At 47.2% G+C, this 26,866-nt stretch overlaps 1 protein-coding gene across 1 annotated transcript in view; it reads left to right on the forward strand.

The window, feature by feature from the left end:
- LOC144821566 (ATP-dependent RNA helicase homolog DQX1-like) overlaps positions 1 to 26,866 on the forward strand; it is a 306,705-nt gene that overhangs the window by 162,351 nt on the left and 117,488 nt on the right. The window contains exon 2 of the mRNA XM_078678753.1: positions 9,633 to 10,012. Within this exon, the coding sequence (XP_078534879.1) occupies positions 9,647 to 10,012 (366 nt within the window). The 5' untranslated portion in view covers positions 9,633 to 9,646. The remainder of the gene's footprint in view (positions 1 to 9,632; positions 10,013 to 26,866) is intronic.

The following is a 26,866-nucleotide window of genomic DNA, read 5'->3' on the forward strand; positions in this document are numbered from 1 at the left end:
TGGTTTTCTTGGGACTTTACCGTTGGGTAAAACCATAAGCAACAGACGCCCATTATGATGCCAATAAGGAACCAGAGGAAACTGGTCGCCCCGCCTCACTCTCAAAGAAAGCTATCATAGCGGTCCTTCCCAAACCTGAGAAAGATCCAATATACTGCAGTAGCTATCGCCCAGTTTCCCTTTTGAATACAGATTCAAAGATTTTAGCCACCATTCTCATCAAAAGACTCAAAAAAGTTATCTCTAAACTCGTACATAATTCTCAAGTGAGAACTTATGTCAGGCAGAAACTATCGTAACCATCTACGCACTTTGGCTCACATACTCTGGCTTTCCAAGGATGCTGGAGAAAATCGAGTAGCCTTATCCTTACTTGCTGAGAAGGCCTTTGACTGTATTGAATGGAGCTATATGTTCCGTACACTACATATGCCATTAGGCAATTAATATATCTCTAAGGTCAAATGGTTAAATGAGACACCATCCGCACAAGTGAATTGTGGGGGTTTCCCTTCAAAATCTTTTTTTAGTGCAAAGAGAAACCCGCCATGCTTGCCCTTTATCGCCCCTTTTATTCCATCTTGCACTTGAACTGCTGTCTGCGGCAATAAGACAGTATTCACAAATAGCAGGCATTCCTACACCAGCAGGGACCTCAAAAATACTTCTTTATGCAGATGACATAACGCTCACACTTACTGATCTGCCTACTTCACTCCCGACACTCATGTCTACTGTCAAGATACCATCTGATATCACCCAACACTGCAGGAGCGAAGATATGCCCAGTCTGCTACCGCTGCCCTGCCATCTACCACTGGTATATAAACAATAAGATAGCCGCCAGGAACACAGGGAGAAGGTGGGGGTGAAAAGAGGGAAAACACAAGGGGTCGTCACTTGAGCACAACACTCCCCTCTAGCTGCTACATTTCTCACTTCTCGATCATTTCTGGCTACAAAGTCAATTGGAATAAGAGCAAAGCTATCCCATTGTCCAGGGGTACAGCAAAAGCATCTATTTTGGGTTATAATTTTCAATGGAAAGTGGACTGCCTGAAGTATCTAGGTATTTATATTAACACAGGTTCAGAACGTATGATTCAAGGTAACTTTGATCCGCTTATTGCCAAAATTAAGTATGAAAAATGGTCACATCTTAACCTGTCCTTTTGGGGTAGAGTATATGCAGTCAAAATAATTATAGTGCCCCGTTTCACATCTGTTTTAGGTATGTTGCCTTTGACTGTCAAAATTTCAATATTGCGAGATAGCGACAAAGGTATTAAAAACTTTATTTGGGGATTTCTGAGACCCAGACTTAAAATCGTAAGGTTGATTGCTCACCGTGGATTGAGCATTAATATGCAGCCCTCCATTTATCTCAATTGGCTTTTCTTTGGCGCAGGCAGGATGGTCCCCCACTATGGGTTCTCATTGAAAGACAATCTGTACAGGCAACTTCAGGTTTGCAAATGTTTTATAGTCTTAAATCACTTGCTTTACAAACTGCCAAACCTATTATGCAATCTATGCTTAAGATTTGGATGCATGCCCACAAACTCCTTAAGAGTAACCCGAGACTACATGGAAAGGCCCCCATATGGCATAACGCGGATATTAGAATAGGTAAACCGACAGTTTCATGGGATATATGAGAGAGAGCAGGTATTCTAATGTTGGATCGCTTGCTCACTTTAGAAGGTGAGCTTAAAACCTTTGAAATGCTTCCGATAGCATTTCAACTGCCTACCTCCTAAGAGGGGAAATACCTACAACTAAAACAAGCTCTATTTCGTATACTAGGGCCATATCCGGGGATAGTTGAGGATTGCCCAGTGTTATAATACTTAAAAATAGGGGGGGAAATTCAAAGGCGCAGTCTCTGGATGTTATAATCTCGTAGTGCATACTACCCATTACTAAAAAGTAAAGTAAAGTCCACATTTGTAAAGCGCACAATCACGCGTAAGGGTCTCTAGGCGCTGGGGGGCCGTCGGGAAGATTAAGCGAGCTATTGCCCAGAGTCACATGGTGCTGGGCTAACCTGCCGCCGGAGCCGGGGATCGAACCGTGGTCTCCAGATTCCAGCGTCAGTCGCCCTGGCCGCGGCGCCACACCTCTTACTAGCAAAACTTCACGTCAAACGGCAAGAGTTAATTACTGTAGCTTATTCCGATGAGTGGGCGGGTGTTATTATGAACATGGATAAGGGAATCCGAGAGGGCAAAATAAAATTTACTCTTTTCAAAATTCTTCATAACTGATATTGGTTACCACAAAAACTCAAGTCAGCAGGTTTACTACATCAATCTACCTGCGCTATACTACACATTATTCCATTGTCCAATTTTGAAGGACTATTGGTCTTCCCTAACTGCCTCTCTACACAGAGCTATACATGTGTCCGTTCCTTTAACGGAAAAGAGTTCTATTACATGATGTTACGGATCTCCCAAATCTAAAAAACGATACGAGACGAGCTATTGCATAATTTGTATATTAAGACATTGGAGAACACCACAATGTCCTACACATGATGAATGGCTTATTGAAATGTATAAAATGGCATCATATGAAAAACAAATTTATAGATTGCAGGACAATGTTGGAATTTTCATCAATAAAATGAAATTCAATGAAATGAATTTGTACTTGTAAAGCGGACTTATACCCCAACTGGGGTTTCCTGGTGCTGTACGCATACCGCTGTGGAACCCTTCCTGGCTTTCCCTGTGAGGTGTCCACTCCTGGGCACCCCCAAGGTGAAGCCAGGCATCCCAGCGCTGTGGGGGCCGTTGTGGAGATTAAGCAAGCTATTGCCCAGAGTCGCAGAGTGGGACCCATGATTAGACTAGGCACCGAGGCGAGAATTATCAGGTCCAGGGAAATTGAGCCCAAGACCCGCCGAGGCGGGAATTGAACCCTGGTCCCGGCCAGAGCTCTGCATCAGGGTCTGCCGCTCTAACCATTGAGCCACACTTCTCCACAAGTTTTATAATGCTAACGTTGTGTTATGGATATTGTGCTGAGACTCCTGGTCACGCTAACGTCCCTCACTGTGGCACCCCAGGCCCTGGCTGCACATCGCCAGCCCCTCTATAAGTGGAACTGCTGTATTTGTTCCCTCGTGGAATTGATCCAAAAGACAAACAGGATTTTTGATCCCTTGCGAAGTTCATCCAAATATCTGAGTCAAGCGCAAAGGGAGGAATATGTTCTTATAACAAACGGACAATGATCTGCTATATGGTGTTAGAACCGGCCCGGTCTTCATATTCTTAAAATCAATAACAAACATGGAATGGTTTAGTAACCATGAATGTTGAAAACGTTACAGTAACGCATGTCCCTGGTTTCGATCCTTTTACTTTACGTCTTACTTAAGCTTGCATCCCCCAAGCGTGTGGCTACGTCATCATGTCGCGTCTCTGTAGTGTTTTCTGTGCATCTTATTACTCTTGAATAGTGCGTACTTTGAACCATGCCAGGTGTGAATGAGGGGCTTTGATTGACAGCTCTGAGGCTGAAGGCAAAGCAAAGCTCCTGTCGTGGGTTGGACACCCCGCAGAGCGCACAGAACAATGGTCGTGTATTCCAGTTGTAATTGATATTCTGTGGAAATGTGTATGACGGGGGTGCACAGATGTCAACATCTGTATGAGGCAAAAGGAAATAAAGGGCCTCATTGTGACTAAGTGCAGTGCATGTTTGGACGTGGTGAAGTGAGGGGGATGCGAGAAAGTGCTGAAGAGGAAGGAGAGGTGGTTGAAGATGTTCGGCTGGACGAGATGTGCAGAGAAAAAGGACGTACACATCTAAAATAAAGCGCACTTCACTGAAGGCCAAATCTCCTTTCATGCGCCTCTATAATATTTAACGCAGAAGCCTCACAATTTCAGAACTGAAACATCTCCAGTGTTAATTATTAATAACAAATCATTGTTGTTGCTCATTTATCTTAAACAGCTAACAACCATTGCGAAAGCCATTCGTACTGACAGGTTTTAGGTATATGTCAGTTTTTGTTTTCTATATCTTGCTGCATTGACATCTCGGAGAGAAACCAAAATATTGGTTGTGTGGCACTTTGGGAATCACAGAAATGTATTTTACATGTTCCCTTTTAGAGAGCCCTCACTTTTTTCATCCCACTTGAAGACCTGTCTACACATATTTCTCTATGGCTGATTGCCGTAGAAGCTGTGGGTGCTTCTTCGAGCCTGGTTAGAGCATTGTCTTGCAAAGTTGAAGCCACATGCCGTGCAAGACACTGGGCAACTTTAAAAGGCTGAAACTGTTCCGCTGTACAATTTACACATTACAGTAACTGTTGAACATATTAATGCAGTAAGATATAGGGCAGTTTTGAATCTGTTTAATATTTCAAGAGTATATTTTTCCACTGCTTCATAAACCTTGCTTTCTCACAAAATTAATTTTGCTTTAAAATTCACCATTTTCAACCATTTTTGTTCTCGGGAGGAGGATTGACCCATGGCCCCACATTTGTCCATTAAGCTTGCTCACTTGCTACATAAGTCCTACCCAACTTTTAAGCCTCACAAATTTCAAATGTCACAAGCTGCCACTGCCATGCCCCCATCATCCATTGGAAACCCCACACACCACACCTCGTATTCTAGAGAGATGTACACATATCACCCACCTCCTTTCCTCATCACAGATGACCCGTGACCCAGACCCTGCACATGTGATCCTCCGGGCCTTGCTCACACACAAACCCTTCAGTGATTCAAGCTGTGTGAAGTCACCCCTGTGGGACTGTTTAGAAAGTTTGGATGGCGCCTGTGTCCAATTAGACAGGAATCCTACTAATTTGAACCTTTATCTTTCCCATCATCAAATGATGTTCTGTTAGTTTTTCTCTATTGAGTTCAATATATGTATATGGTCATGGATGACGGAGTTAGCATGCAATGTCCATTACATCATCAGTAACCCAGGTATCTGTCAAGCCACCCTTTTATCCATCAACTCACTTACCCGCAGGCTTCCACCCACAGCCGTGCATCTGTCACCTACTCTTTTATCCATGCGCCTGTGTAACTGCATCCACGCATCCTACCCGTGCCCCTGCTATCCATCTACAGTAGCCTGTCCACCCACCCTTGTATCCATACGAATCCATTCACTCATCCACATGCATAACATAACCTAACACGTGTATTTGCAAAGCGCGCTTATCACCCATGGGTCTCAAGGTGCTGAATAACAGATGTTTGTTACCCACCTCCATGGTACTCATTTTATCGACCTCAGATGGATGAAAGGCTGAGTGGACCCGCCGGTATTTGAACCTGTGACCATGAGGTCTGACACAGGCCACTGCAATGGATGCATTAGTCCACTGAGCCATCCACCCACAGCTGTGCGCACTCCTACACAAACCAGAACCGGCTGCCATAAGGCCGTGGCGGCAGAACCGGCTGCCATGAGGCCGTGGCGGTGGGGCGGGTACCCGACCACCGTAGCCTCTCCTCATTTCTGCTTACTTCCACGAGGCAGGAACCGGAAGCACCCAGCCTCCGCACAACGCTGCTGATAGCAAGTTCGCGATTGGGCTGAGCGCCGTGGCGTTCAGAGAGGGACTGGGAGTCTGGGCATGTTCTCCACCCGGGCTGTAATGCAGCCTATGTGGAAACATGCAAAGTGCGCATGACGGTCTGGCTGGCCCAAGACGGCCGTCCAAATCATCCTGTATACTTGAGTGCACACACCACTCCTACCCCTTCTAACTGACAGCCAAGCTCCGCTCCTTCATCTAAACTGTGCCAGTAAAGTAAAAATAAAATGATGATAACGTTATATTTTATTTTTAATGTGGGGCAACACTTCTCCATCTTAGAGGAGGAGCCGCCACTGTATTATGTGCGCACACTGCCAACCCTATTCATCCATGTATTCACCATCGCATCCATCCATGTGACCGCCAGCTGTGTCTGTAGGAGGCCATTCACGTTTTGTCTCACTGCATCTCTGTGATCTTTGTCCATGTGTATGTATATATATATGTATGTATGTGTATATGTGTGTGTGTGTGTGTGTGTGTGTGTGTGTGTATATATATATGTATATATATATATATATATATATATATATATATATATATATATATATATATATAAAAACACAGCTCCTCCTCAGCACGCTCTGCGCTCGCAGCCCACGCTTCCACGCCAGCAAGTAGAGGAACGGACCAGCAAAGTCAGCAAGATGTTATTTATTTAAACACAACCCACAGAACCAGCAACGCGTTTCGGGCAAAGGTGCCCTTGTTCACGCTGCATATATATATATATATATATATATATATATATATATATGTATATGTTTCTGGGTATAGTATGACTGTACATGGGGACACAGATGTATGTTTTTTGTTTGTTCTTCTAAACAACAACCTCACGTCATAACACCAAACACATGCCCTTAAGTATGCCAGACCTATGGACTTTGCCATGATTTGTTTCAAGGTAGATGCTATATGGAGACCTGTGTTGTGGTGGGATGCCACACACACACACTCATTCACACTCTCACACTCCCGCAAACACACCCACTTGTCAAAAACATCAAGGCAGGGGTGTCCACACTGAGGAAAAGCACTATTGTGAGACCAGCCTTCAGATGAGAAGGGCGATCAAAACCCGGGTAACCTGAGGTTTCTCAGCTTTCAGAGCTATTTCGACCGGTAAAGTGTGCCTTCGATGAGACTCAAAGCAGTCTGAGGGGGAGTGATTCCTGGTGTTTTAATTAGGGGTGAGGGAATAATTCTGCTCCGCCGGTGGAATTTGTAGAGTTTTACCTTTTCCTTCCAGCAAAACACCAGATCCCTTTTACTGGCGACTTTTGGCCATCATTTTGGGCATTGGGGAACATCACTGTTCCCCACATCACTGTTCCCCTGCCAGAAGCCTCAGCTCCCTGATGGGGCCGCCTCACACTCCTCTGACCACAAGAGCAGCCCCACCCGCCCACTGTCATTCTGTCTGCGGCTGATTGCCACATACAGGATGACAACGGGCCGGTCTCTGCTCTTACTGCCTGTGGTGGCCTCCTCCAGCCTCGGTCTAGGGCAGGGCATGAAGTCAGGTGGAAGAAATGAACACAAATGCCCATGCTGCTGCACAAGAATCCAGTCCATGAAGAGGTGGTGAAACAAGTTTTAAAAAAGGGTTATGGGTCATTTACTGTCTCATCATTTTAAAACTGATGCATTTTCAATGTTCTATATGTTATATTCAACAAAGCCATGGTTGTGTTTTTTTTATTGTATGCAACTAGCAACCAATGACATTGACCCCCCCCCCCCCCCCGTATCTGGTGATGGGGTCCTGTTTGCATGGGCAGTTACCTGATGGGTGGTCCATCGAAGGCCTCTTCTTGTGTCGTGAGTGTGGGCACTGGGCGGCTTTTGAGTAGGTCAGTCCCTAGCCATGCCAGAGGTTACAGATACCCTCACTGTTATTTGTAGACGCCTTCTGTTCGATGTTTCAAGATGGCCGCTTCAGTTACCTATAACAGTGCACCATTTGTTCAGCTACAGCTCCCTCCATCCAGATGGCTTCTTTGACCCCCATTTAAGTGGGATTCTACTGTTTCTCTTTGTTTTATCTATGCGTCAACATTTCTTCCTTCAAACAGTGAGCCGATTTGCTACACAGACATGTATTGCATTGGTTGATACAGTTTGGTTTCTCTTTGCTATTTGTAATGCCTTTATCATCAACAAGTGACTGAGTTTTACATTATTTACATAAAGTGCCCTGTACCCTCTTCTTGAGTGCCTGACGCGGTACCCCGAAGCTCAACATCCATTCCTCAAGGCTCTGATTGCCATCTCAAGGAGATTCTTGGCAACCCTGAGTGTGATACTGTCAGGAAGGCTTCATTTCCCTCTGCCTTGTGACGCTGGCATTGGCACTTGTTTGTGCCACCCTAGGTGTCATCCAGCTAATTGTAACCTGGGCAAGGAGGCGTAATCACTCACTCAAGGCATGACAACAGCAAACCTACCACATGTCTATCTGTCTGGCGAGGACACTCCACTGCCCATCGCATGTCTCCAGTGTCCGTGTGAGATGTCACTCCAGCAGGAGACTCCATGATCCACCCTGGCGCCCACCCGGAGTGTCCCCCTAGCTACAGACCCCATTACCCACACTAGGTCTGACCCCGCCAGGGTTCCGCTGCTGTCCTCCGTCGCTATGGCGAGACACTCCATTGCCCCTGTGAGGTGTCCCTTTATCAAGCAAAGCTTCCCTACCTAGGTGCTATTCATACGAAGGAGGCTGCTTTGCCCATTATAGGTGCCACCCTTGTAAAAGGTGGCACCAGAGCGTATTGGTAGATATCTCCACCTGGTTGAAGCAGCCTGCCCCTGTTGGGCGGTAGTGGGAGCTCACCTCTTACACAAGTTCTGCTCATGTCCCTCACTGTGCAGATTCAGGGAGGAGGTTACAAATAAGTTGCGTCTGTCATCGAAAAGGAGACCCCCGCTCCCATGGGCACTGTCTCCTGGAGGGGTTCCCACTCACTTCCAAAGCCCAGGCCACAGGTCAGTGTCAAGGCTTGGCATTCATCTTCGCCAAGTGTGAAATCACGAGAAGTTGGAAGTCACCTGAAGGACCCCGGTGAACACCAGGAGGAGACAGACTGGCAGGATGTGAGGGGAGGGTGCTCTTGAGAAAGACTAGGGTATGTACGTTAGACACAGGCCGTGCCTGGGAAACACTGGTAGATGGCGTCACAACTCCAGACCCCTGACCCCCCATAGTCACCAGTGGGATCACCAGGGCTTGTCACGCTAGTGTGACCAGACCTGATGCTCCCCTCTCCTTGCAGCTTCTCCATAAAAGGGATTTGCATTAGCCCCGGCTCGTTCATACCTCGCTACCGCAGAAATAGGCACACGGTCAATTACTAATAAATCTATGACCACACAACAAAACTTTTGGGGAGAGAGGAGTAAGAGATCTGTTCCATTAAGTTCGGGGGGGGGGGCGGCACCTCACCGGTTGTGAGGATGCATCACTGTTGACTATAAAATTGTATTTCTATGCAGAGGAGGCTATTGTCTATGTGCTGTTTGAGCTACATCCCCGAATAAAATGTATATAAAAAAAAAAGTGGTCCCCTGAGTTTCAAATGATCCAACCCAGTCTCCATCATCCAACTGGTATTTGTGCTCGAGGGTTAAGTATTCTCTTCTGATGTCTTTGTGTAACCAACCAGTCTCGCTTTCAATTTCCGGGAAAAGCTTTCATCCTCCAGAGGTCATTATATAGAATTTTATAAATGTTACCAATAACACGTTTTGTGAAAGCAAGATTGGGGTTCTAAGCCTGTGTAACGAATTACCAATGATTACTGGGTATTGGCCCTCATGACCTTCTTGAAGTGAATCTTGAGGCTCTTGAGTCTAAGGTGTGGTAAAGCCCAGTGGAGGAGTAGATGTGGGGTGTATCTCTAAGGAGTGCGACAAGCGACAGGGGTTTGCTCAAGCACGAAGGCTCCTCCACCAAGGGCTGCATCTTAAAAGGGTGATGTTTGACCAGCATGCGGTGGTACTTCTCGTCTCATTGATGTTCTCCATCTCTTCCCCACAGATACCTCCTAACGTATGTGTAGTCTGGTAACTCTCCGAGGCGCTGGAGGTGTGATGGAAAGCAGGTCGAAGGCGGAGGTGGAAGGTTCTGGCCTGGAAGCAGATTCAGTTTCCGTCTCCTCGCTGAGGTCCGATGGGTTGGACGCCATGCTGGACGAGGAAGACGATGAGGACGGGGAGAACGGGGCTGGACTGGACAGCGGGGATGACTTGGAGGTGAATCCATACGATGGACTCCCCTATTCCTCCCGTTACTATGAACTACTAAAACTCAGGAAAGAGCTGCCCGTCTGGGGCGTCAAGTACCTCTTCATGGAGACCCTGGAGAGCAGCAGCATCGTGCTGGTCATCGGTGACCCCGGGACTGGAAAGAGCACTCAGGTAAGATGAGACGAGAGAAGATGGTCACATTTTATAATGCATTTAAAGATTAACCAATATCTGCTGGTTTAAGATGAGATTAGGGAGCCCTAGGCTCAGCCTAAGTCATTACTCACTGGTGTGATCTAGTCAGACTCTAAATGTGGAACAATGAGAGACGACAGCCCCAGTAGAGCGAGCACGATGTGGTTGGCGATAGTAAAGTAGTACTAATGATACGTATTTTGACCCACAGATCCCTTGATAAAGGCGCTGTTCGCGCCGAAATGCATTGGGAGGCCATTTAATGCCGATATTGAAAAGCATGCTATTTTGATGAAAAGTCAGAGATTTCGATTGATGTGAATCAACATTATTGATGTCGTTGTAAACCATGGAATATAATTAAATCGGAACTATTCAAATGAAGAATTGAACAGTTGTCTCACTAATTTATGCTGGAGATCCAGCCTACACTTGTGCCCAGGGAGACAAGCCGATCAAAGACTTGCTTTTTTCTTGAACAATGAGAGACGACAGCCCCAGTAGAGCGAGCATGTTTCATTAGCTATGTTTGCACCAGAGCGCTGGAGACACTGGCGCTATTTCAACCACCACTACCCGACTGCTCAGCTTTGAGGACATACATTCTGCCCACACACTCCATTCCACCATGCACACGAAAACCACTCACACACCATTCAACCTCCTACAATCAATCTGGATTTGTAGAGCACAGCTACTCGCTTGTGAGGGTATCCAGGCGATGGGGCCTGCTGCGATCAATTACCCATATCCCACAGTAAACCAGTTACTACCTTAGCATAGGAATGTCACAATTTCAAACACTGCTCACACACGGCATTTCTTAAGGAACGCTGGAAGACTCTACGTTGTGATGGGACCGCAAATTCTGTGGTGTATTTTTGGGCTCTCTTTTCCTCCTTGTAGGATCTAAGACAGGGTGGGGAACCATAGTGGCTGACTTGTCATTCCTTGCTTCTTATATTGATGTTGGTGAATTGAGCGTTAAGCATTCGTTGGATGGGCTAGGCTGGGTTGGTCTGATCCTGGGGGACCTTGTCTTAGGAGCTTCACCATTATACTTACTCAACGGGGGTGAAGGGCATGTAAGAGTGTGTCTATGAATGAGAGGTGCCACCTTGAATTTATCAATGAACAATGTGTATTAAGATTGACAAAAGCAGAAAAACCATCTCTTGCCCAATGAGCCTGCCAGGTTTTATTTTGTTGGCGATATTTAAAACTACTAGTTGTAACTAAACTGCATTTGTCTAGCGCTTCCTAGTTGCAGTGGGGACTCTAGGCTCTTGTCCATCAGTAGTAAGGCTCGCATCCTGTCTTCTAAGAGTTCAGGTTTCATTTCTCCCTCATGGTATCTTTGACAACTGACAGCCTCTATTACAGTTCCCATTTGTCTCGTGGAATCCTGAAACTTTCAAAAAAAATTCAAACTATGAATGAATGAATGAACTGAGTTTTATCCTGCGCAAACTTTGCCCAATGGGCGTCAAGGCGCCTAATTCAAATAATACAGCTCGCAAATCAAACCAGCAATCAATCATTGGTAGGCTTTGACAAAGTACCACGTCTTAAGGGCCTTTTTAAACAGTTCAATTGAGGGTAAAGATTTAACCTCAATTGGAAGAGAATTCCAAAGCTTAGGAGCGACAGCAGAAAAAGCTCTCGCTCCCCATCTGGCTAACCTTGTACGGGGCACTACCAATTGGGATAACCCAGCAGATCGAAGAGATCTGGTTGGGAGATAGCGGGTAAGCAAAGATCCAAGGGCATCATCCGTGCCAGCAGCGAGAGCTCTATATGTAAGACATAAAATCTTAAAAGAGACTCTATGCTGAACAGGGAGCCAATGGAGATCTCTCCTGGCAGTCGTGGCTGAAGATGCCAAGGGAAGAGCTAGAACAATGCGCGCAGCAGCATTCTGCACGATTTGCAGTCGATGGATAAGGCCCTTGTTGGACTCCACATACAGGGAGTTGCAGTAATCGAGCCTGGAGCCAACAAGAGCGACTGCAATCTGTTTACGAGCCTGGAGAGAGAGATAGTTACGGATCCTGTTTAGGATCCTGATAACACCCCAGCAAGTGGCCACCGTCCTATTTACTTGGAGCGTCATGGAGAGTGAGGTGTCGAAGATCACGCCGAGATTTCTGGCTGATTGGGAGGGAGTGGGGCAGATGCCAAGAGATAGAGGCCACCAATCACTCGACCAAACATTTTGGTCTTTCCCAAAGACCAAGACCTCTGTTTTGTCGCCATTTAGCTTTAGGGAGTTGATGACCATCCAATCTGCCACATGCTGCATGCATGACCTAAAGCTAACGGCAGATGTATGGATAGAGGAATGAGCCAGAGACACCATGATCTGGGTGTCATCGGCGTAGGACACCACCTCCATCCCCTGCGATCTAACTAGTCTAGCAAGGGGGGCCACATAGATGTTAAACAGGGTCGGACTAAGGGCCGACCCCTGTGGCACCCCACATTGCAATGACTTGGCAGGGGAGAGGAAATTTCCAAGCTTTACTCTCTGTTCTCTACCAAGGAGAAAGGAGTTAAGGAGATTCAAGGCCGGCCCAGTAACCCCTGCCTCCCTAAGCCGAGATGTTAAAATGGCGGGAGACAGGGTATCGAACGCGGCTGTGAGATCTAGTAGGACAAGTATTGTAGTTTGGCCACTATCCACTTTGCATCGGATGTTATCTACTACAACAGTGAGTGCGGATTCAGTACTGTGATGCTTTCTGAATCCGTGCTGTGTGTTATCAAGATACTCACTGGCCTCAAGAAAAGTGGAGAGGTGATAGTTGAGGTGTGCCTCCAGTATTTTTGCAGGGGCCGGGAGCAGAGAGATTGGCCTGAAGTTTTTAAGAAGGCCAGGATCCAAAGACGGTTTCTTGAGGAGAGGCTTCACAATAGCCTTCTTCCACACTGATGGAAAGGAACCCTGGATAATAGCCCTATTCATAGCTTCCAACATAGGCGGAAGGATGCTATTTCTGCACTCCTTCAATATTTTTAACGGTAAAGGATCCATAGGGGAGGAAGATTTAGTCCTATCAAGTAGGAGGTTCAGTCCTTCCAAAGACAATAGAGGAAATTGCATAAATAGTTTGGAAGGGCCTTCACCCAAAGTATCCAGGCTGGCTATGGCAGAAGGAATATCCTTATCTAAGGAGTGACATTGAGCTTCTAGAGCGATGTGAATGTCCAAGATTTTACTATGGAAGAAGTCGGAGATGTTATTACAAAGATCCTGAGAACTCACTACAGGATCAGGGAGTTGAAGAGAGCATAGTGAGTCAGCAATTTTAAAAAGTTCCCTAGTGAAGTTAGGGAACCTGTGAGATTAGAAAAATACTCCTGTTTCTCCACTACCACTCTCTGTTTATAGTCCCGTAGAGCAGACTTATGAGCCTCTCGGTCTTTTGGATCCCAGGATTTTCTCCACCATCTCTCGCTTCTCCTACAACCCTGCCTTAAAAGTCTCAGATGTTCAGAGAACCAGGGTGCAGTAGGTTTCTGCCGAGCTACATATCGAAGGGAGGCGGGGCAAGTTTTTCCACACCATTAGTAATGGAATCCGTAAGTTCTTGAGCTGCCTCATCCGCATCCTTCAAGGGAAAAGACTCCAAGATCCGAATATGAGGAGCAATGGTGTCATCGGTGATATTTCTCAAGATTCTCCTAAGGGTGAATGAGGTAGCGGCAGGATTGGCTAAGGAGGAGACAGAAAAAACAAATTCAAGCGGTACAGCTAAATGATCTGTCCAGACCAATGGCAAAGGCAGGCCAGTAGATAACCTAGGGTCACTAGAAAATATCCCATCAAGGATGTGGCCGGCCTTGTGTGTTGGGCTACTCACCAACTGAACAAGGTCAAGGGCTCCGAGTGATTCAGTTAATGTCAGTGTATCCTTTGAACTGATTTCATCGAGATGAAAATTGAAATCACCCAAAATGGAAAGATGAGATTTTCCAAAATAAGGTTCTAGGATCCTGAGTAGGTCTGAAGAAAAACTCGTCCTAGGGCCGGGTGGCCTGTATATGAGTATCCCAGTAAAAGAGACAGATGGGGCACACAAAATACAAAAGTAGAATGCCTCAAAGCCATCTCCAGGCATTGATAGAGATTTAATAGTGCAAGAGAAAGACAAATCCTAATAATCTATACCCAACAGGATGCTTTTGTTTTCAAGTTCCCATCTTGAAAGCTACCACAGGAACCGAATCAGCGTCCGTTCTGTTTTCATTTCACCAGAGAGGATCTCTGAGGCACACACACTGGTCTCTGTTACAGGCCCTTTTAGGTCTCGACTACGAAAAAGCATGCGCTCTCGCTTGGGAGGGCTGTTGTATACAAGAAGAGGCTTGCAGCCCACCCATTGCGTAAGATTTGTTTGCCTCATTGTCACTCTTATTTGCTCCCTTCTGATTGGTAGAGTGTGCTGACTACACTTTCTCGTCTTTCAGTCTGAGTATGGACCAAGTACTGATTGCTTCAGCTTGATTGCAGTCCTTTTACTGATCGCACTGTGATTGAGGTACTACTTTTCAGGTCGAGCCTAGGCAGCACTTGTGCTGTATCTTCATGACATGTTGTATACACTTTGTGGAGTTACAGCCTGCCCATTAACTTTTTATTCATTACTTCGTTTGTCCTTTTAAAAGACTTGCTTGCTAGTGGTAAATCTTTGCTCTTGGCCCCTCCTTGTTATCATTTGTTTCGTCCCACGGAGCAGCATGGAACTACTGGTATCGTTCCACTTTAGTGCTTATCTGTTCGTTTTGAGGCACTATTTTTTCATTTGTTTCCTGCTAGTGTTTAGCGAAGCTTCCCTTTTCATTTGCTGTAAACAGGTCTGCCCTCCATCGGTCTACCGTCCGTCTTTTTTCCTCACCTACGCTAGTTTCTTTCTTGGTGCTTTTGTAAACGTTGCTTGGCAGCGTGTTTCCTGGTATTAATTTTCTTAGTTCTCCATGCTTAAGTGACAGCTTAATTATATAGGACTTTGGCCATTGTCTAAAATATATTGCTCTTCACTTTCTCTGTCTCCTGTAGCCTCTTTGCCTCTTCCCCCTCCCACTTGCCCCATCCAAACCCAACCAGATGGTCCTCGCATCCGAACACACTGCTTCATATGCCAGGAAATTGATCTTGCAGCAATAAACAAGACCTGGCCTTTCTCCCCTTCTGGCCTCTGGTACAGGCTGACCGCTGCTCACCCAGACAATCCACGTTGCCGTGTAATAGGCTGACTTGGTCTGCACCAGTCCTATAGCAATTGACAATAATCTGTCGAACGATATATGTTTCATGTGCATGGGCCATCTCGAGTTATACAGTCACTACTGGCATATCCTTTCTTCAGAATTGCAGCGTTCACAGGCTTTAGGCGGTATTTGCGCTTCCGGAGAGAGATTTCCAGAAACCGATCACTCGCTGTGCTTAATGTGTTAATTGCTACATGCTGCGCTGGGGGTTGCCATTGTGGTGATGCCGTGTGTGCAGTGCTCAAGCCTTGTTTTGTCTTCGCATTGGTTGGAAAACTTCTATTGTTTTTCTAAAAAAGTCGCTTTCTTTGGTACTTGCATTGGAAGTAACTAGGCAAGGCTCCATTTAGTTGGATGCCCCACCCCCGTTCTGCTTCTGCCATGATTCGGTCTGACATCGTGAGGGTTGGGTGGCATCACATAGACTGATGGTCATGAAATGGGAAATGCATGCTATGAGTTCCTTTTTTTTCTAGCAATGTGTCTGGGCACTGAATGCTGCTCTGTCCTTCTCATACCCTACCAATAGCAGACTGTTGTGACATGAGTATCTTCGGCACAGTGTCATGGTGCACTGCCAAAGAAGTTCAAAGGTACGCGTTCACCTGATGCCAGGGTGTGTTCAGGTGTGCTGTAATAGTGTGCTTTGATGGTCTGGGAGCAGCGCGACATCATCTCAGTGTGTATTTTAGGCTCTGCCAAGCAACAGGAGTATCCCTGTCATGTGGCATCTGCTGCAAAGCCTCATGGCACCCCTTGGGCACAGTGTGCTGCCTACATATAATTCAGGACCGTTCCAGCGAGGCCCCAGGTGTGCTGGGCACACTGTCTCGCAGCGCTTGGCTGAGTTGGGCAGCAGTGTGCTAGTTTTAGTGCACTGGGGTCCCTTCGAAGGGGCCTCGAGGCAGCCTCGCCCCTCATTTGTACGCTCGCAAGAAGAAACACGCAGAAAGGGGATAATACACAGATATCGAGTTTTTGATTATGGAGAACGTTTTGTAGAGTTCAGTGTTTTCGTGATAAAACACATTGCACGTGGATTCAGTGATAAATCTGTGGGTTATTTCCTTCTTTTTGGATTACAACAGTTTCCCTCACATCCGATGGGTTTCCCGTGAGCTCTGTGGTGACCCGGAAACAGATGCCAATGAAGCGCAGCAGAATTGTGGCATCTGGAGGCCTCCACGTGCGCCCCTAGGTTTTGTTGACCCCATCTTTACCCATTCTGCTCATCCACTGTTTCTCTCTCCTCCCGCCTCTTTCGACCATACACCGCTCACTGTCCCTCTCATCGCTCTTTTTCCGTTTGTACATCCCTTCTCATACTTGCTTGATTCCCACTCGCCGTTCTCTCCTCTAGTTCATTCTCTTTCTCTCTGCCTCTTGACTTGTCACTCCTTTGTTATAAAAACAGGAGAAAAGGGTCTTAGGGGAGTTTAACGACCACATCTAGGTTGAACCCCCAATACAATGATTAGAACACAAGAAAACCTAGGGGTCTAGACGAAGGTACCTTTCGTACACTTTAAACCGCAGCGCCAGCTTGCTGGAGAACAATAGTAAGGGTGGAAAAACAGATGCAATTGAAAAGAAAAGGTGTGAGTGATTGTGACAAAGAAACCCGCTTGGTTTAGAGGATTCCCATCAAACATTTGTATGATCAGATTCTATCATTTGGTCATCCTCAGGGGTCTGGTGTCTCTAGATCATTGAGACACAAATGTCCCCTGTAGTATAGCGGAGCCAATGCCCACAAGTACTCAGTGACCTATGATAGACCGAAGATGGGTCTAAGTGCAGTGCAAAACATAAAAAAGTGGTGAATTTAAAATAGAATAGAGGACAGAAAATAAGTTTTATTAAGACACAATCCTCTTCCTAAATAAAAACAACATGAACAGTGCAAGGATGCAGTATGAGAACAAATCACTGCATATCAGGCCAACATGTTTCAACCTCACAGGGAAGGACCCAAGGTTTTCGTCAGGGCCCTGTTCACAACGTTGCTACTGCGTAGTGACAAACTAATAATATATCTTAAAATATTACAGATCCCGTGTAGTAACCAAACAAAAGGATACAGCGTTAGGGTTCAAAACTCCGCCGTGCAGATGGTTCCAAACAGTGATCTAAAAGGACAACACAAACACCCCATATATCAAAAACATCCCATATTTAAATCTTACACCCTCCATTGTTTCACAAAGGTCGAAAAATACCACTCACCCTATTCTGCCGGGGAGTAGACCTCACCTCACCTGGACTCTGACTCAGGGGTAAAGGGGAGGCCACGCTCTAAAAAAGGAAAACTGAGGCGTCAGGAGTGGAGTACATTGCAGAAGTGTATTACTCTGCTTCACATATTATCCCTCCCTACAAATGTATTACGCCTCTATTCCTAAATCTACTTTCTCCATCAACTAACCCAAGAAAAACTAGCTCTACCCAATAACACTCCTCTCCACTCTTAATGAATAACCTGTATAATGGTCAAAGAGTTCTGGACACTCAAAGTAATCATAAGTCCATGCAACCCTTAGTCCGCTATAAGTTGGTCAGACACAGTCTAGTATCAAAGAAAAAGAAAAACTGCCCGGGAAGCCTCTTAGCATAGGACTCAGTCACCACAAGGATAAACCTTACCTCTCCGCCGTTGCCCCAAGCAGAGCGCTGAGACAGGGGGAGGCAACGAACGGCAGAGGGACCGGTCTTTAAAAACCGGCGCCGGGCTCCGCCCAATCGGGGGTGTGTGTGCAGGGGTGTCCCCTCCTAACTTATCAAATTGCGGTTACTCACCGCTTTCGTTGGGAAACGGCATCGCCATTGCCAGTTTACCAACCACGCATACCCGGTGATAGTGTCAATAGCTGCGCGCATGCGCAATGGTGAAGTAAAGTCGCGCGATACTGCAAAACTTCCCGGGCAGTTTTTCTTTTTCTTTGATACTAGACTGTGTCTGACCAACTTATAGCGGACTAAGGGTTGCATGGACTTATGATTACTTTGAGTGTCCAGAACTCTTTGACCATTATACAGGTTATTCATTAAGAGTGGAGAGGAGTGTTATTGGGTAGAGCTAGTTTTTCTTGGGTTAGTTGATGGAGAAAGTAGATTTAGGAATAGAGGCGTAATACATTTGTAGGGAGGGATAATATGTGAAGCAGAGTAATACACTTCTGCAATGTTCTCCACTCCTGACGCCTCAGTTTTCCTTTTTTAGAGCGTGGCCTCCCCTTTACCCCTGAGTCAGAGTCCAGGTGAGGTGAGGTCTACTCCCCGGCAGAATAGGGTGAGTGGTATTTTTCGACCTTTGTGAAACAATGGAGGGTGTAAGATTTAAATATGGGATGTTTTTGATATATGGGGTGTTTGTGTTGTCCTTTTAGATCACTGTTTGGAACCATCTGCACGGCGGAGTTTTGAACCCTAACGCTGTATCCTTTTGTTTGGTTACTACACAGGATCTGTAATATTTTAAGATATATTATTAGTTTGTCACTACGCAGTAGCAACGTTGTGAACAGGGCCCTGACGAAAACCTTGGGTTCTTCCCTGTGAGGTTGAAACATGTTGGCCTGATATGCAGTGATTTGTTCTCATACTGCATCCTTGCACTGTTCATGTTGTTTTTATTTAGGAAGAGGATTGTGTCTTAATAAAACTTATTTTCTGTCCTCTATTCTATTTTAAATTCACCACTTTTTTATGTTTTGCACTGCACTTAGACCCATCTTCGGTCTATCATAGGTCACTGAGTACTTGTGGGCATTGGCTCCGCTATACTACAGGGGACATTTGTGTCTCAATGATCTAGAGACACCAGACCCCTGAGGATGACCAAATGATAGAATCTGATCATACAAATGTTTGATGGGAATCCTCTAAACCAAGCGGGTTTCTTTGTCACAATCACTCACACCTTTTCTTTTCAATTGCATCTGTTTTTCCACCCTTACTATTGTTCTCCAGCAAGCTGGCGCTGCGGTTTAAAGTGTACGAAAGGTACCTTCGTCTAGACCCCTAGGTTTTCTTGTGTTCTTGTCACTCCTTTGCCCACTCACTCTCTGCACCTCATACCTACCTCTTCTGTTTTTAGGTCTCGCCTGGGGCAGAGCATGCGCGGTCTGTAGCTAGACGTGTTATCTTGCAGTGGGCTTAGAGCCCGCCCATGGCTTACCACAGGTTTGCTTCATTGTCACTCTCATTGCTTAATTCTGATTTGTCAACTTTAGCGGCTGTCCGTCCTCTTCCTGTGTTTGTCCTTCCCCTGCAGCATGGACGCATTACCATTAACCTAAGACTGCTCACTTTTTCAGGTTGTATTTTTCTTTTTGTTTAAGCACTCTGAGAGTGGATGTGTTTTCCAGCTATCTATCTCTCCCTCTCGTTTTCTATGCTCCATGTTAGTCTCTCTCTCCCTGTGTCTACCTACTCCCTCATGCCAGCTACGCAGACTAGAGTTCGAAGATGGGGCAGCTGGACAGTTTCTACATTCTAGGTGTGAGTAGAAGGATCTGTCTCGCTTGTGACTCTTGAATGTCTCAGAGCCCTACAAACAGGCTTCCCTGTATGACCTGACTTCATTCTAGGTCATTGTCACAGTGCAGTGGAGACTGCAGTGTCTGTGCCTATCCCCAAACTAACCAAATCTGATTTTAAACGAAACTTTGATCCAAAATCTGCTCCCCAGCCGAATGTCCCCTTGTTTCCAGGCTTCCTGGACCTAGGCGTGTGAGCTCCCAGCGGCAGGAGATAGTGATGGCTCCACCAGCGGAACTTTTGTATTATGAGTGATAAGTTACTCGAGTAGCCACCTGACTGGAAGATGCTGAACCATCCAGGAAAGAAGCTTTTCTTTGGCCTTGAACTCGACAAGTCCTGGTGCCTTGTTGAGCCGTTGAGACTGGCTTGTTTGGTACAAGTTGAGAGGCTTCATTCGATATCTACTGTGGAGTTAAAGGAAGAAGCAAAAGGGGCGTCAAACTCAATAATGCAGATGTTCGCAGATTTAGCAGGCTTGGCTCCAGGCTGCACCCCTGGAGTGTCTCTGGGGTGCCTCTGACTTCTTGTCATTTAGTGCTGTATTTGTACCTCCGATAGATGGCTGTCGTGAAGATAGTATCTGAGCCAAACTTGTTGGGTTGCTAAGAAGAAAGACGCAGAAAGATTGCAGAACTCAGTATAGAAAGCCTATTTCAGCGACGGGAGACTCTTCGCTGTCGGCAGCCCCCTCCTCCTCCCCCCCCCCCGCAGTGGCCCCTGGATCCTTCCAGACGAGCTGTGCTGAGATCAGCAGCTACGGAGAAGGCTCCTGCCCAGACCCAAAGCATCCATGGTTCCCCGCATCTTCAGCCACTCTTCAGCACTCTGGTGTGAAGGATTTGCCATTCCTCCCTGGCTTGGAGAGAAATGCCACGGACGTGTGGGTGCGGGAATGTGAACACGCTGCAGTTGTAGGAGATGCCACCTCTAATGCCTACTTCAAGGTAAAGTTCTGTTGCGCCTACTTCATTTACAGCTGGCGGTGCCCATCTCCTGTGGAAAGGACGTGTGGAGACCGCTCCTCTGTTCTCAGGGCGCAGGGGGGGTACTTCCTCGTGCAGAAACGCACATATGTTGTAACCACATTTCCTCACGGCTGGGCGAGGGTGCTGGTGCTTGCAGTGTTGTCGGCAAGTACAATATCCTTGTCTCAGATTCCCTTGTGGTCCAAGGGAATCAATCAATCAAGGGTTTATAAAGCGCACTACTCACCCGTGAGGGTCTCAATGCGCTGGAGGTAGGGGTGGGGAGGGGGGTAGGCAGCTCCGGCTCAGTCGAAGAGCAAGGTCTTGAGGTCCGTCCTGAACGCGTGCAGGGTCGGGGAGCATCTCATGCTGACCGGTAGCTCGTTCCAGGTTTTGGCTGAGATGTAGGAGAAGGCTCTTCCTCCTGCTCTGCGGATGTGGGGTGTCTCCGCTAGGGCGAGGTCGGCAGATTAGAGAGTTCTTTTGGGTGCGTGGAAACCGACTCTCTTGTTGAGGTATTTGGGTCAGATGTTGTGGAGGGATTTGTAGGTGAGAAGCTTGTAGGTTATTCTCTTCTCGACCGGGAGCCAGTGGGGGTCTCGAAGGTGTTGCGTCATGCGTTCGTGCTGTGGGGTTCCAAGGACGAGTCTGGCCGCTGCATTCTGGATGGTTTGGAGCTTGTGTAGAAGGGTCCTGTTGATGCCGGTGTAGAGGGCGTTGTCGTAGTCCAGTCTGCTGGTTATGAGCACGTCGGTAACGGTTTTTCTGTGTTCAGGGGGATCCATTTGAAGGTCTTTCGGAGGATGCAGAGGCAGTTGAAGCTGGTGAAGGCGACGGCGTTGATCTGGCGTGTCATGGTGAGCGAGGAGACCAGGATGATGCAGAGGTTCCGAGCGTGGTCTGTCGGGGTGGGAGGACTCCCGAGGGCGGGGGGGGGGCACCATGTGTCGTCCCAGGCGGAGGCCGAGGGTCCCAGGATGAGGCCCTCTGTCTTCTCAGTGTTGAGCTTCAGGCAGCTGTCTTTCATTCAGGCCGCGACGTCCCTAATTCCTTCCTGGAAGCGGAGCCTGGTGTCTTCGGGATCCTTCGTGAGGGAGAGTATGAGCTGGGTGTCGTCAGCTTAGGATACAATGTTGAGCCCATGCTGTCTGACTATGGCGGTGAGGGGGGGGAGCAGGTAGATGTTGAAGAGCGAGGGGCTGAGGGATGATCCTTGTGGTACTCCGCAGGTGATCTCTGTGGGTTCGGAGAGGAAAGGGGGAGTCTGATCCTCTGGGTTCTGCCCAGAAGAGTCCGAGATGCCCCAGAGTCTGAGGTTCAAACTTGAATATCTCACTGGATTGTCTATGTTGAGTGTTTGGACCTTAGATGTAACCTCTGACTACGAATGAACCCGCTCCACGGTGTACCTGCGCATGCAGTTGTTAGCAGTTGAACAACCAACAAGTACTTGATGGTCAACACGGACTAATGCCGCGACCGGGCCAAGAGCCGCCATTAATGCCCGCGTGTAGGGCATCGCTAAGGGCGCCCGTGCCTCTAGGCACTCCTGGCTGCTGGAACCGTGGGTGAGTGGGGCGAAAGCAGGCAGCCAGGCCCCAAGGCACAGATCTTGTGTTGTGGGCACGTGAACAGTCTTTGCACACACGCGCCTCACAATATAGGAAAGGCGGAGCCCACACGCCTAGGCACACGAGCCGCCACTGCATGGAACATGGGAGTATTTAGGGAGGGTTCATCTGCAGTTAGTACAAATAGAAAAGGATGGGACCTCTGCCCTTTGACTAATGAGGTGGACATTTCGTAACCATTTCACAGACCTGTGTGACAGCTGCATTGCTGTTTTAATTCCATGTGCCTTGCGTTTTGCTGCCACCTGGTGGTCAGATCCAGAAATACTACTAAAGTTCGAACAAGAAAACAAGCGACATAAAGTCGAGCTCCTCTCTGAAGTCAGACCCCTGTGTTAACATTGAAAAGCCCCAGGGGCCGCTGATCTGCACCCTTTACATGTGTGAGCGCCCCCCTCCGAGTCTGAAGGTGTGCAACTGTTAAACACCTTGCATCTAGCTGTAGTGCATCGGCAGTTGGCATGCATCTCGGGTGTAAGGCTGCCATGCCAGTGTGTGCCAGTGAAGGGCGCCAGAGCTCTCAGGCCTCTGCTACAGACCTCAACAGCCCACCATAGGCTGAGGAGGGGAGCAGGGTCTCAAGAGCTTCTCTGTATGTTCCTTACTCCGGCCATCGGTGACAGGACACTTCCTTACTCCAGCCATCGGTGACTGGACACTTCCATACTCTAGCCATCGGTGACTGGACACTTCCATACTCTAGCCATCGGTGACTGGACACTTCCTTACTCCAGCCATCGGTGACTGGACACTTCCTTACTCCAGCCATCGGTGACTGGACACTTCCTTACTCTAGCCATCGGTGACTGGACACTTCCTTACTCGGGCCATCGGTGACTGGATACTTCCTTACTCGGGCCATCGGTGACTGGATACTTCCTTACTCGGGCCATCGGTGACTGGACACTTCCTTACTCTAGCCATCGGTGACTGGACACTTCCTTACTCTAGCCATCGGTGACTGGACACTTCCTTACTCCAGCCATCGGTGACTGGACACTTCCTTACTCCAGCCATCGGTGACTGGACACTTCCTTACTCTAGCCATCGGTGACTGGACACTTCCTTACTCTAGCCATCGGTGACTGGACACTTCCTTACTCGGGCCATCGGTGACTGGATACTTCCTTACTCGGGCCATCGGTGACTGGATACTTCCTTACTCGGGCCATAGGTGACTGGATACTTCCTTACTCTAGCCATCGGTGACTGGACACTTCCTTACTCTAGCCATCGGTGACTGGACACTTCCTTACTCCAGCCATCGGTGACTGGACACTTCCTTACTCCAGCCATCGGTGACTGGACACTTCCTTACTCTAGCCATCGGTGACTGGACACTTCCTTACTCCAGCCATCGGTGACTGGACACTTCCTTACTCTAGCCATCGGTGACTGGACACTTCCTTACTCGGGCCATCGGTGACTGGATACTTCCTTACTCGGGCCATCGGTGACTGGATACTTCCTTACTCGGGCCATCGGTGACTGGATACTTCCTTACTCCAGCCATCGGTGACTGGACACTTCCTTACTCCAGCCATCGGTGACTGGACACTTCCTTACTCGGGCCATCGGTGACTGGATACTTCCTTACTCGGGCCATCGGTGACTGGATACTTCCTTACTCCAGCCATCGGTGACTGGACACTTCCTTACTCCAGCCATCGGTGACTGGACACTTCCTTACTCTAGCCATCGGTGACTGGACACTTCCTTACTCGGGCCATCAGTGACTGGATACTTCCTTACTCGGGCCATCGGTGACCGAGGACACTTCCTTACTGCGGCCAACAGTTACTGAGGACGTTTCAGACTCTTCTGACGTACTCCTGTGGGGCAGTCAGCCCCTCAACCCCTTTAACATCGACGCTACACCCCGCCCTATATGCCGACACCCAATGCTTCATCCTTGAAGACCATCAAAAGGTGGCATGTAAGGACAAGCGCTACTGAAGCTGGGCGCTGTATTTACACCATCTGTATCACCGAGAAGCCTCATCGCACGCTATGTGCTGATGGCAGCAGCCCCCAGTCCTCCCACGTCACTCCCGGCGATTCCCGTACAGGTCACACTGTAAATATATAGGATGCAACCCCTGCCTCGGTAACAAAGGGGCCTGCTTCCAGAGCACCGCGGACTGTGCTTGGAGGCGACACCAGTGCTATGAAGCACTGTACAGTGCTAGTCCTGAGCGCTGTGAAGCCCTACGTACCTGCTCTGCGGTGTAAGGCTGTGACGCGTCTCTGCCATGCAGACCACAGCTCGTCAGATGACTGTCAACAAGAAATGGATTTGTTGCAATGGAAGTTGAAGGCATGTTAGGTTGGACAGGTATGGGACCAGTGGAAGGTGCAACAAGGGGAAGGGAAGGGTGGACTTGCATTGGTACAGTTGCCTGAACAGTCGGGGCGTTGGGAACAAGTGGCTGAGGAATCTGACAAACCAGGGCATGGGCAGGGGCAACAACTGGAGCAGTAGCGGGAGTCAATTGTGTGGGATCAAGGGCCGGATACATGGCGGGGGTATAGGGTGTTTGTGTTTGATTTGCTCAAGCGCTCCTTCCATCATCCCCGTTTGTATCGCTTTGTTCGCCCTAAGTGTGGCAGGGCATGCTCAGACGTGAGTCCCTTGCTCACTTGGCCACTGGATTCAAGATAGCCTGGCTGATGAGGATTATGAATCCGAAACCCGTCCCAGGATGCTTGTTTCCGGTCCATGGAAGACGTGGCTTGGTAGTTCGGGCTGGACTGTTCCCATGAGGCACAGGGTCAGACTGATTTGCATATAGCCATGTCTGAACTGGGGTGGCTGAGTGAACTAAAGAACGGTGATGGATCAAACCCAGATATGTTGACTGAGGGTAAGTGCTTGCAATGTTCAACACTCCGTACATCGTCCCCTTTGGTATCGCTTTACTGGCTTTAAATACGGCATTTTATGTATGTTCTTACTGCCTTTTCTGTAATTCTCTGCTAAGGAGCAATGCCATTCTTTTAGCTGGGTTGAAGTAACATTGTAGTCCTTCTTGCATTGTTGGGAAATGTCCCGGGTTTTGGCGTACAAATTCTGGTCACCCTATGCCTGCAGCAGTCCTTCTTAAAGTGCCTTACCACGTCAACCGACGTCGCAGAGTTCAGCTTCAGGCCAGCACGTCTCCTCATCAGCTGATGGCGTCCTTTTGTGACACAAAGGTGAGAGCTGTAAACTTTTATGGTCGGAAGCTGCAGCAGCTTCACGCATGCGCCATGCACATGGCCGCCCCCACACAGTGTGACTGACCTTTGCACCCACTGCTGCCCTCCCAGGGAGTCCAGGGTCATCCATCGAGGGGGGGATGAAACACGGTTTGAATCTAACGATCCACACTGTCCTGTGGCCATCCCTGCACCTGATGACGTGGCAGCATGTGTTGAATAATCATGGAAATCCAATAAAGATGTGATGTAATTTATTAGCAGCATGGCAATCCATCCACAGGTAACAGAGTAGAGATACAACTGATTTCTCCAACAGCAACATATCAGTTCCACTAACATGTGGAATTCAGAACACTGTTGAAAGAAAACATGTCGCATGCAGTGGTATGCGACAATGACCAAGCCACTTAAAGAAATATAACATGAAATAAGAATACAACATCTTCCCTTTTCAAAACAAAATAAAAAATAAAACAAATATGTACAATATTACATAACAAGATAAAATGCGCATTACATTCAGTCAGAAAATCTTTGATTGATGGATTCTTCAGGTTCTCCTCTAGTGAGTAGACTTTGCGGCTTTGAATTTATAGTAATGGCTGCCTGTATGAATTAGCAGGCGGATCAAATTGCATGTTGTAGGCAAATAAAGCTTGAAAAATTATATTATAAAATTGTATAAATTGTAGATGGAAAATTTATGATTGAATGATGAAATTCTGTAAAATCAATATAAATTGTTTTTGCTTGTTTTTAAATCGCCAAAATAATATGTATTTTCCAGGTAAGAATATAAAATGAGGATTGAGTAGTAATGTATGGCACACGCTGTATTTCTATGAAGTCGCAGTCTCAAAACGATTATAAATTGAATATTTCTTCTTTTTTTTTATTTTTTTTTTTTTTTTACACTCTCAAAAATTATATATGATGCAAGAATAACTTACTTTGACGCGTTGTGAGAAATCGCGTTAAAAAACGAAGTCTGTAAATGCGTTAATTCTTTAAAACAATTTTCCGGGTTGGTGGCGTTGTCAAGGAAACAGTAACGATGCTTGCGGAAGCGTGATGAACGTCGCGCGTCACAGTATTCAACGCGCATGCGCTGAAGAATCCAAGTGCGCTCGAGCAACCATCGGATGTTTGTTCTTGAATTTTTCACTTAAAAACAGGTAAATAAGTTAAAAATTTAAGCGAAAATGCTAAACGAGTGCCGC

Source organism: Lissotriton helveticus, chromosome 2_2 (genome assembly GCF_964261635.1).
Source record: "Lissotriton helveticus chromosome 2_2, aLisHel1.1, whole genome shotgun sequence".
NCBI lineage: Eukaryota > Metazoa > Chordata > Amphibia > Caudata > Salamandridae > Lissotriton > Lissotriton helveticus.